Source organism: Penaeus vannamei, chromosome 14 (assembly GCF_042767895.1).
Source record: "Penaeus vannamei isolate JL-2024 chromosome 14, ASM4276789v1, whole genome shotgun sequence".
NCBI classification, from domain to species: Eukaryota; Metazoa; Arthropoda; class Malacostraca; order Decapoda; family Penaeidae; genus Penaeus; species Penaeus vannamei.
The window spans coordinates 10,748,769-10,761,268 of NC_091562.1; the positions used below are offsets into that span (position 1 = coordinate 10,748,769).

Genomic DNA, 12,500 nt, shown 5'->3' on the forward strand with positions numbered 1-12,500 from the left:
ACTGACAACACTTACAAATAAAACCACATCAACAAGTATTCGAAAATCACTCAGAACAACAATGACATCAAACAAACAGCAGAACCAAGCAACTGAAACAAGAAATGGTTCCTTTCCAACAAGCACACCTATATTTGTCCAGACCAGCAAACACCACAGAGAGAGAAAACATAATAATGGCTTGCTAGATTTCGTGCGCAGCAAAAAAAGAAAAAGAAAAGAGGGAGAAAAACGAAAAAAAAAGAGAAAAAAAAACATTCATTCATTCAGACTTATGAGAAGGGAGGGCGAAGCGAGGGTGAAAAGAAAATTAATAACTACGCGATTCAAAAGCAAACGGGGGACTGATTTTGGACTTTAATTTGCAAGGGAGTGTGAGCGCCTGTGGACCTTCGGATGACGGAGTGCCACTTACTGGACTAGCTCTGTGGCACTGAGGTCATGTGGATTAGGTTATCACTGTATATGGATCTCGTGGGTCGTAGATCTGTCATGTGGCTATGTGGGTCTGTGAGGTGACGGCATAAGGGTCTATGAGGTGTTTATAACGTGACTGCAGATCTATGTTGTGACTGCATGTGACAATGCGGGTCAATGATACGACTGTATAGATATATGGCGTAACTGTATGTATGATGCAGTACGTAACGTCACTGCATGAAGAATTATGGTGTGATTATGTGAATGCGCGATGTGGCATGTACTCTCATGATGATGATAAGCAAGTGTTTATGAAAATAGATACTGCGTCTATTGGAGCACGGAAGCCCTCACACACGCTTCAAAAAATCATAATAAACCGAAGCAAAAGCGCAAAAAAGGGTCAATCAGTTCTCAAAACAAAGAAAAAACGTGGGGTAAGCTTAACGATATTAATCACCAACTTCATATGAATTATTTTCTCATTTATCAAAAGGGGAAATCAATGAACCAAGAGCACACCATCTTAACGCACTCAATAAATCGTCTGCGACCACAGTAAAAGAAAGAAAGCGGGAAACCAAAACAAAAAAAATGAAAAGTAATGATAAAAACATCAAGAGCAAATGCGATTTTAGTGCTAATTTCAAGTCTTTTAACGTCGTTTCTCTTATTTTATAATTCTATTTCGTTCACCTTAATGTTTCCAAGCTCACAATTAACGACGGAGAGCAATTAATAAAACCAAATGCATCGCGGCCAACTCGCCACACTGACCCGACCAAGCAAGGTAATGTGCCTCGGAAATAAATGCTTTGGTATCCAATTCAAGCATCTCCTTGTTTCTGTATAGGTTTTAATTCTCTCTCTCTCTCTCTCTCTCTCTCTCTCTCTCTCTCTCTCTCTCTCTCTCTCTCTCTCTCTCTCTCTCTCTCTCTCTCTCTCTCTCTCTCTCTCTCTCTCCATCTGTACCTATCTGCTTTATCACTTTAGGTAACCTTTTTTTTTTGGCTAAACGCAAGCGGAACAAGCAACCTCCCCCCCACCTTAGTTCTTGGCTCACTGCCCGAGACGATACAATATCCAAAACACACACACACACACACACACACACACACACACACACACACACACACACACACACACACACACACACACACACACACACAGAGAGAGAGAGAGAGAGAGAGAGAGAGAGAGAGAGAGAGAGAGAGAGAGAGAGAGAGAGAGGGAGAGAGAGAGAGAGAGAGAGAGAGAGAGAGTAGAGAGAGAGATTAAAAAAACAAGAGAGACGGAAAATAAAAGTGAAACGAATAAAAAAAAACGAGACACTATTTGCAAAAAAATAAAGAGAAAAATATCATAAACAGAAAAAAAAACATTACAAGGAGAAGGGAAAGGGAGACATAACGAAAAGAGAAGACAAAGCCAAAAGCGAATAATAGAAACTCTCGTCGTACACATTTAGCGAAGGGGACAGCGAGCGAGGAAAGGGAAGGGGAGACGAAAAGAGATAATCGTAAAAGGAGAGGAGAAACGCAAGGTAATAGGAACAAGAAGTAGCTAATTATAACTACTTAGAGAGAGAGAGAGAGAGAGAGAGAGAGAGAGAGAGAGAGAGAGAGAGAGAGAGAGAGAGAGAGAGAGAGAGAGAGAGAGAGAGAGAGAGAGAGAGAGAGAGAGAGGGGGGGGGAAAAGGAGGAGGTAGAAATTGAGGAGGAGGAGAACGAGAAGAAGAAGGAGAAGGAGGTGGAAATGGAGGAGGAGGAGGAGAAAAAAGAGGAAGAAGAAGAGGAGGAGCAGGAGGAGTGACAGAGGAGGAGCAAGAGTGAAAGAGGAGTAGTAGGAGTGGAGGAGGAGTAGGAGGAGGAGGAGGGGAGACAGCGGAGGCCGCAGCCGGAACCGCCGCCAACAGGAAGAAGGGAGGAGAACCGCACCTGCGAACCCCTTGAGAACCCCCGAACCGTCCGGGCAGAGTGGCACTGTCGTCCAGGTACCTTTTCATCTGAAATTTGCTAAACTAATGTGAAACGGGGATATACAAAGACGAATATATGGACGAGCGGGGGTGAACGAACAAAAATGGAGGCAAAGAAGTTCAAAAAATCAATCGGCCAAGGCATAAAAGGCGCGGGAGGAAAGGCCAATAAAACACCCATGGTAACAAAGCGTTAATACCGCCGCCTGCAGGAGAGTCCAGCGAGGTCTTTACCAACACGCCTGGCGCCCTTTCAGCGCCTTCGGCTCTCATTCACTGCCGGAGCCCCGAGACCTTCGGCCAATACACCCCTACCCCCTTGGCTCGGCGCTCTGATCTCCCAGGACAGCCGTTAGGGGCGTCCGCTCCCTTCGCTCCGCACTGAAAAATCACTCTTACGGGACTCGCCGCTCCCGACCCCGCGCAGCTCAACCTACACATGACCAGTTCGGAAATGAGCTTTTAAGGTCGTCGATCCCGGTCTGGGAGGTCGGGAAAAGCAACCTTGGCGACAACACACCCCAACTCCCTCTCTCCCGGCCCCCGGGCCCGTACCCCTTCCACTACCCCTTCTCTCCCCCGTCCCTTCCCCGCCCGCCCTCCATCCTCATAAGTCTTGGCACACAACTCGGCTTCAGTTTCAAGATCGGTCGACACTCCTGTTTGTCTTGGAGGTAAATTGAGCCTTATGCCACCCGATACCCGAGGGGCCCCCACACTTTTGGCGCACACCTGAGGCTTGGCGCCACGGATGCGGGCACCGATGCCAAAGGGACGTCCGGCGCCCGGCGGGCCTGCGGACCGCCTTCGCCGGGGCGCGAGGCAAGGGCGGCGCGGTTCGTCTCCGGGTGAATCCTCCGACAAGATTCGAGACATTGATGACTGTTATTGACGAGGGAAGGAAAATGGGAACGCGAATAACAACCACAACAAAAACAACGAATATAATGAAAATAACGATAATAACATATTAAACACAAGAACCAATTACTTTCGCAAATTGCTCTGCTCGGTCTGATTTGCTACATGATGACAAATCTATTTATCGTTAAAGGAATAATAGATTTATACCCACCACTGTGGTAATCAATTACTTTTTCTGCAAACTCGTAAAATACGAAGTAGATTTTGCGTTGACCAACCAACTAGCAAAAATATATAAATCAAAACGGACAAGGAAGCAACGAGAGGTGGGAAATGGACAACAAAAATAACGAAGGCGAGAGCAATAAAAACAACACAAAATCAACGAATCGAAGTGGCGAGAAAGCACCCACGTGATAGCCCGCGTACATCAGCCAATGGCTAAAAACACTTGATCTAGACTTCAGGCAGAAAAAAAGACATTAGTAAAAGATTTGTGTGGAGGGAGGGGAGTGGGGGGCTAAGACTCTCCCGGAGTGGAGGTGGGGGGAGGGAGAGGGGGAAGCTTCAAAATAATCTCCAGTCTGGACACACACAGAGGGGGGGGAAGGTGAGGGGGAGGGGAAGAGCAGGATTGGGGGATTGGCACGGGGGCGCTACTGCCCCGCACAATAACAAAACAAAACAGATCTATTGTGTCACTTTATTTTCTATTTTAAAAAAAGTTATAATAATTCTTCTATTCAAACTGAACTGTATTTACTTCACTATTCTTGCGAGTTTAAGTTACGACCTGTGCTCATGAATGCCAGAATACATACATACAACAGTTAAAGTACAAGTAAACATTATACACTTAAAAACACCTTCATGCATACAATAAGAAACAGAAGACAAAATAAACGAAACTTCAACAGAGGTTTTGTGTCTTATGTTTGTCTTATGGGTGTGTACACTGCATCTTCAATCTGATTGTGTTTTGAAAGTATATATGTATACAGTATATACAAACACTTAAAGAATAAACTGTGTACATATGAATACGCATGTACGTACATACTTATCGATGCTCACATATGCACAGACAGACATATGTATCTACCAAATGATAAACAATTCGCAAATACAAAACAAATACACTACGTGGGCACCGACCCAAGGACACCCCTCCCCCTCCCCCTCCCCCCTCCCCACACGCATCCAGCGAACCACACCTGAAGACGGGCGGCCAAGTAGCTTCCCTACACAAAAGGTGTGTGTGTGTGCGTGCATGCGTGCGTTCGTGCGTGTGAGTGAGTGAGTGAGTGAGGGAGTACGATAAAGTGAGTACGAAATTGAGAAAGTGAGTGTGTGAAATTGTATATTAACGAAGGAAGGTGGAAGGGGAAAGATGAGAATAAAAGAAAATGGGGAAAAGTGGATGGGTGGGCGAGGAGGTGAGTGGGTACGTGAGAGAGAAGACGGATGAAAGGGCTGAAAGAGGGGAAGGATGGGAGAAAGGAAGGGGCGGGGAAAGTGGGAAATGAGGGGAGCACAGGAGCAAGAGGAGAGGAAGTGAGTGAACGGGGGGGGGGGGATGTCTGCTACTTGCGCCAAGGTCATTCCGAACATTTGTAAGATGAGAGAGAAGGGGAATAGCGAACGGGGAAAAGAAGAAAAACGAAAAAAAAGGGAAGAAGCATACCCCTCCCCCCCAAAAAAAACAGTAAGGCACAAAACAGCAAGAGTGAAGTGCAAAAAAGCGAAAAGGAAAAATAAGAGAAAACCGATATGAGAAAGAGGAAAAGTACCCGAATGCCTGAATATGTCCTTGAGAAGCCGCTGATAAGGGAGGACAATCAAGCATCACCTGATCACCCAAAAGCACGGCCCCCACGCCCACCCCCTCCCCTTAGGGCGGCAGAAGGCACAAGCAAGCACCGGGCACTCGACGATGAAAACCCGGGAGCCTCGTCCATACAACCAAAGCAAAGGGCCGAGGCAAGGGCGAAGGGGTGGCACAAGCAAGGGCCTGAGCGCTGGGCTACCATGAATCACGGGCCTCGGGTCAGCTAAGGGTGACGGCGGGTGCCAGCGCAGTGCCCGGCGTGAGTCACAAGTCCTAACTCAGGCGGGTGACAGAGCCTGCCAGCGCCTTGCCAAGTGTGAGTCACGAAGCTCAACAGAAGCACGACGTCGCGGCTGGCACGGGCCATGGGGAGGGGGAGGGGGAGGGGGAGGGGGGGACTCCTTCTCTCGTGCCCATGGAGGAGGGAGGGAGGAAGACAGAGATGGAAGAAGAATATTGATAAGCAGAAGGAGGAAAAAGGAAAAGCTGAGAAGAGAAAGAGAAAGCGAAAGAGAGAGAGAGAGAGAAAGCGAGAGAGAGAGAGAGAGAGAGAGAGAGAGAGAGAGAGAGAGAGAGAGAGAGAGAGAGAGAGAGAGAGAGAGAAGGGGAAGGTAGGAGGAAGGAAGGTGGGCAGAAGAGGAAATGGTATAGAGGTTGAAAAAGTGAGTGCGAGAAAGAGAGAGAAGAAAAGAAAAGTAGGTAAGCAGCAAGAAAGACATAAACAAACAGGAAATACAAATAAAAATAGAAACATACAACAGAAACCCACGAAAAAAGAAACTATAGCAGCGAACTTACGGGCAAGCAAGGTGGGTGCGCGTGCGAAGGAGACCAGGACAACCGGTCAGAAAAAAAAGGTCAGAAAAAGGTCAGAGGGAAGGAGGAAGAGGGAAGAAAGTAGTAAAGTACCGCCGGAGAAGAAAACCAGAACTGAGCCAGCCTACCGCCGCCTCTCCCACTTCCTCCCTCGGTCCACGTTCAACCTTCCCATAAATAAATAAAGTCCATGGACGACTCTCCCTGCAGACCAGGCCACGCAGGAATAGCAGGGAGAGAGGGAAGAAGGGAGAGAGGGAGAGAGGAAGAGAGCGAGCGAAAGAGGGAGGTAACCAGGTAGGTATGGAGGGAGGAAGGGAGGGAGCAAAGGAGGGAGGTAAACAGGTAAGGAAAGAAGGAGGAAGGGAGGGAGCGAAGGAGGGAGGATTGTAAACACGTATGCAAGGAGGAGGATAAGGAGGGAATGATGGAAAGAGGGAGGGGAGGAAAGAGATAAACAGGTAAGTAAGGTGGAAGGTAAGGAAGGAGGGAAGACGGAGGTAAACAGGTAGGTAAGAAGGAAGGAGAGGACGAGGGAGAGAGAGAAGAAGGAGGGGAGGAAAGGAAGGAGGGAGGTAAACAGGTAGGTAAGGAGGAAGGTAAGGGGGAGGAAAGGTAGGGGGCATGAAGGTGGTAAGTAGGGGATAGGTTGTTTAGTAAGTATGAGGATAGTTAGGTGGGTAGTTAGGTTGGTGCGGTGGTTAGGTAGGTAGGCAGGTATGTATGTATGTATGTATGTATGTATGTATGTATGTATGTATGTATGTATGTATGTATGTATGTATGTATGTAGGGAGGGAGGGAGGGAGGCAGGTATGTATGTATGCATGTATGTATGTATGTATGTATGTATGTATGTATGTATGTATGTATGTATGTATGTATGTATGTATGTATGTATGTATGTATGTATGTATGTATGTAGGGAGGGAGGCAGGTATGTATGTATGTATGTATATAGGTAGATTAATAGACAGACAGATAGATACGCACGCACACAGGTAGCCAAGAAAGTTACACTGGCAAGACTAATATAAATCTAATAAATAAACGGACGTATACCCCGTGTGTGCGTGCGCGCATGCGTTCAGGGATGGCGGGAGAGGGGGGAAAGAGGCCCAAGAAGGATGTAAAAAAGAGAGGGCGCGGGCGTGCAGGCGGGCGGGAGGCCAAGCCTGTCTCAGGGTGGTCAGAGTCCCTCGAAATCAACAATACCATTTTGTGTTGTCCCGTGACCCTCCAAAAATAAAATATATATATATACCCATATAATAGACAGGAAGCGTAAAGTGATCACATATCTAATCGGAATATATGAAATTTGCTTAACTACTATAATGTGTGTGTGTGTGTGTGTGTGTGTGTGTGTGTGTGTGTGTGTGTGTGTGTGTGTGTGTGTGTGTGTGTGTGTGTGTGTGTGTGTGTGTGTGTGTGTGTGTGTCTGTGTGTGTCTGTGTGTGTCGTTTGCGTGTGCGTGTGCGTGTGCGTGTGCGTGTGCGTGTGCGTGTGTCGTGTGCGTGTGTCGTGTGCGTGAGTGTATGTAAGCGTGCGTGTGTGAGTGCATGTGTGCGTGTGCAGGTGTTTTAATCGTCAACGCAAACAAGGGGTACTCACGGAGCCTGGGGTCAAACCAGGACGTGGACTTGTCGTCGTGGTTGATGAAGTAGACCTCTCCCTCGGGGGTGACGGCCTGCTCCCAGCTCTCGGGCAGCGGCCCTAGGTTCCCGTTGACCAGCGTCCCCACGTTCGGTGGCGGGGCCCCCTGAGGGGCGGCGGCCACGGGCTGAGGGGGCTGGGGAGGAGCGCCCCCGGCTGCCTGCGACACGGCCACATGGGCGGGCTGGGAGACAGGGGCGTGCTGCTGGGCCTGCTGCTGTTGCCGCTGCCTCTGCTTCATCAGGGTTTTGCGCGGGTCCTCCCATGTCGTGGACTGTGTGATGTGGCTGTGGGGAGAGAGACACGCGGGTCAGACGTGCGATTTCGCAATTAAGATTCATATTCATCGTCACAAGATGGCAGCCAACAATGTAAACCCAACCGTCACATCGACATTCCCATCAATGCAACAATCCACTCCTTAAAATACTACACTGTAACAATAGATATATCCAAGCCTCCCCCTCGCGACTTTAACATGCAAGAAGCCCTCAAGCACACTGCTAACAGCTGTTGAACAAAGGGCACAAAATCAGTCAAGTATATCAACTGCTGGGACTTTCACCTCGTCACTGGTCTGACTCGGCTTCAGGTCGCGACTCATAACAGTACAAGCACCTCAGGTCATCCCCTCCTTCTCCCTCTCCCCCTTCCCTCTCCCTCTCCCCCTCCCCCTCCTTCTCCCTCTCCCTCTCTCCATCCCCTTCTTCTCCTTCTCCTTCTCCCCCCGCCCGCAGGTGAGCTCACGAGATTTCCCTTGTGGTATATTTAATGACCTTGTCTACAAAAGCCGTGACCTGACCCAAACGGTGACCTTTCGATCCCTCCCTTCCTCCTTCCTTCGCTCGGAACCTTGAAGCAGGTGAGCAGAGAGAAGGAGGGGGAGGGGAAGGGGGAGGCACTTAAACTATTGTAATATGAAAAATATAAAGAAAGTCATCTTATATTGCATAACAAGGTGTGTTCGTGCATGACTGCTAGTGTCTTTACTTGCACATGCTTCTTACATACTGTACTGCATTTTATATATGCATTTATATGTATATGTACCGTGTACACACACACACACACACACACACACACACACACACACACACACACACACACACACACACACACACACACACACACACACACACACACACACACACACACACACACACACACACACACACACACACACGCACGCACGCACGCACGCACGCACGCACGCACGCACGCACATGTATATATACATTTATAGCCAAATACTCAGCAGGCTAGGATATGTGATCAAATCGTACAAAATGTGAACATTAATCAAATTATGCATTTCCTCCTAGTAAATACAAAAGTCAATATCATACAAAAGGAACAGAAAGTGGGGAAAAAATGGCCTAAATCCACCAAAAGAGAAAAGGGGAACATCACCCCCGGCTCGCCGCACCTACTTGACCTGAATTGACCTGACCCCAACAAAATCCTAAGCAGTATGGCAACAATCCATGTCCGTCCCCCCCCCCCTCACACCCCCCTTCCCGTCCCCCTGAGAGCTACCCCAACCCACCTCTGCGCCGTGCCCCTCCTCGCGCCCCGATCCCACCTTGCCTCGCCTCACCTGCCTGGGAGCAGTCCCTCATTAAGCCAGGCTTGTCCGCGGCGTGCACTGTCACCCACAATCTCACCCTATATGACCTCACTTGACCTTCTCTTTGATCATCTCCAGTTCATGAGTCTCCGTATACATATACATACCACATATATACATTTGTAAAAGAGGGATGAGGAAGGATAGAGATAGGGTGGGCAGAGAGAAAGAGAGGAAGGATAGAGAGAGGGTGGATAGAGAGAAAGAGAGGAAGGATAGAGAGAGGGTGGATAGAGAGAAAAGAGAGGGATAGAGAGAGGAAGGATAGAGAGAGAGGAAGGATAGAGAGAAAGGGAGGATAGAGAGAGAGAGAGGAAGGGTAGAGAGAGAGGAAGGATAGAGAGAAAGGGAGGATAGAGAGAGAGAGAGGAAGGGTAGAGAAATAAATAGATAGAGAGAGAAAGAAAAATAAAGAAAAAATAGAGGGAAAATGGGCAATGACAATAAAAAAGAGAATAGATACGATGAGAGCCGACCCGAGAAGAGAATCGAGAAAGAGCGAGAGGAGGAGAAGTGAGTGGAACACGAGTCGGAGCGAGCGAGCAAGCCAGCGAGCGGTAGCGCCTCCAAAATGGTCCCTTGAGTAGGGCACGGCCGACCCACCGCACTTTACGACAGTCTGGGTTTCTCTGGGATATCAAAGGACCCTCAGCTAACGAGGCAGTACCGCCCTCGCGTGGCCCTGCAGGGTACCTTTGGCTGATACGCAAGACCACCTGAAGGATTTCCCTCGGGCTGAAGTATGTCTTGGAGCGCCCTCCTGTACCTGGCGTATCTGAAGACGCCCTCGTTCTGGCGATAACACGAGGCAAAGGTCAATCGAATGCGCCTTCAAGGAGACGCAAGGGCACGGGATTGGACGGGCTTATTGACGTCTGGGGCACGTAGGATGTCAGGGGACGAGCATCTCCCTCTCCCTCGCCCTCCCTCCCAGCGTGACATCACCCTCACTTACCACAACTGCTGCCTAGACAACACCGCAGTCACAGCCTCTCAAAACAAGATCCTTCGACTTCCCAGAATCGTAACAACAGCAGGGCTCTGGCTGACCAGCGCCACGGCTCGCCTGTCTACTCCCTGACTCGCAGCTTCATAACACAGGTGCTTCCCCGGGGGACTGCAGCGGAGACTTCGCGGGTTTCGTCGGCCACGGCGACGGGCTTTGCGACATGACCACAGTGCTTCTCAGCGTTTTTTTCTCCTACATATCGATATCGTTTTCCTTGCTCCACCCACACAGAAAAAAGTGTTAGCCAACCCCACCAAGCGAAGAAAACAAAGCAAGAGACGAACAAATCTAAAAATAAATAAGAACAGAAGAAGCGTGCCGAGTTGCGAACACGGAGTGGCTCTCCGGCGGATGACTTGCCATCGCCGCCGCGGTCAGAATCACGCCCTCGCCGTCACTCGCCTTCAATTGCACGTCTTGCAAGAGATCCCGGCGGCATCGCACTTCCTCCGCTTGCGAGATCAACGTCAGATCAGCTCGCCACCAACGGTTATTCTATCCGATTCTATCTGAGAGTATACTTATCATCATCGTATTCCCTAAGCATCACACTTACATAACACTAAATTTCCCAAACACTCTTGGAGCACATTTCACCAAACATCTCGCTTCCCAGACATCACATCCGAGTGACATCACACTCTTAAAAGGTCGATCCTCCTAGACACGGCCCTCCCCAAACTACACCACACCCCAATCACCACACTCCCTAGCCTACCACCCTCACCACACACCACACATCCCAATCACCACCCTTCACACCACACTCCCTAGACTACCACCCTCACCACACACCCCAATTACCACACTTCATACACATTGCTCCTTAGCCTACCATCCTCACCACACCCCCTAGACTACCATCCTCACCACCACACCCCCTAGACTACCATCCTCACCACCACACCCCCTAGACTACCACCATCGCCATCACACCACACCCCCTAGACTACCATCCTCACCCTCACACCACCCTCACCACTCCTCATACTCCGCCACCTCATCGCCATTCACTCCCTCCCTCTCTCATGCCAATATTCAGTCGCATGTCACGATCCCGACCCCTGCCACAACGCCACACGTGAAACCCGAGTTACAAAACCTAAAATGACGAACGTTTGCATAATCTTTCAATAATAAAAAAAAACGTTTTGGGGACAGTGAGACGACGGTTTAATAGATAATAAAAAGGCCAGAGAAGTAGGCATTAAAATGACGAAGATGGATTTACTGGTCGAAAGGGTAAACATTACATGATTGATTTACGCAATAAATAAAGATAAAAAAAATGTCGATTCTTTTGTCATCATCATCTTTATCATGAACATATTTTACGTTATTATCATCATCATTACTACTAATTTTGGTTATCATTAATACTAGATCCAGTAGTACAAATAGCACACGCAAACATACATACACAAGCAATCAAACATACAAACTCACATAACGCATCTACAGAACAACATAACACATCTACACAACACACATAACGCATCTAGAGAACAACATAACGCACCACCACAACACACATAACGCATCTACATATAATGGCGCTCGGAGGTGCAAAAGCGCCGACGTCGCGAGATGCGGCGAAAAAGAAGCGAAGCGGGATTAAGGTCGCTCTCCAGCCGTGCTTAGTCACGTGACACAGCCCTAATCAAGTCGCCGCGCTGTGTCTGGCTCGAGCAGAAAGTGTCGGAGGGTGAGGGAGGCTGCGTCTGCTGGGGGGTGGGGGGGGTGGGGGGATTGTGAGCGTGTGAGTGAGTGAGTGAGTGAGTGAGTGAGTGAGTGAGTGAGTGTGTGTGTGTGTGTGTGTGTGTGTGTGTGTGTGTGTGTGTGTGTGTGTGTGTGTGTGTGTGTGTGTGTGTGTGTGTGTGTGTGAGTGAGTGAGTGAGTGAGTGAGTGAGTGAGTGAGTGAGTGAGTGAGTGAGTGTGTGTGTGCCCAAAGACTACGGCAAACCCAAGTACCCAAGCACCTAGACACGACCCGCACGCCCAGCAACTTAAAAAAAAACGCCCACTTGACTCCGTCTACAGACTATCCCCCCCCTCTCTACCTCCTCCCCTCCCCTCCCCTCCCTGTGGCTATTTCTGGCACCGCACTAATTAAACTCACCTACGACGCGTCTGCCCCGTAGAGCGAGCGTCTCATGTCAAACATCAAAAAACATCTCCATTTAAGCACTCCGATTATCAACATCTTGGCCTTATAACCTCATTTCCCACCCACCCACCCTCCCGAAATCGCCCCCATCCCCCTACTGTTCCCCTTCTACCCCCCCCCCTAATGTGCCCCTAC

The 12,500-nt window shown here is 48.9% G+C and overlaps 1 protein-coding gene across 2 annotated transcripts in view; it reads right to left on the reverse strand.

The window, feature by feature from the left end:
* The window catches only part of yki (Transcriptional coactivator yki), a 183,371-nt gene that overhangs the window by 31,709 nt on the left and 139,162 nt on the right, over window positions 1-12,500 (reverse strand). For both annotated transcript variants that reach the window (XM_027355829.2, XM_027355828.2), the window contains exon 2: window positions 7,521-7,849. In XM_027355829.2, coding sequence (XP_027211630.2) covers window positions 7,521-7,849 — 329 coding nt within the window. The remainder of the gene's footprint in view (window positions 1-7,520; window positions 7,850-12,500) is intronic.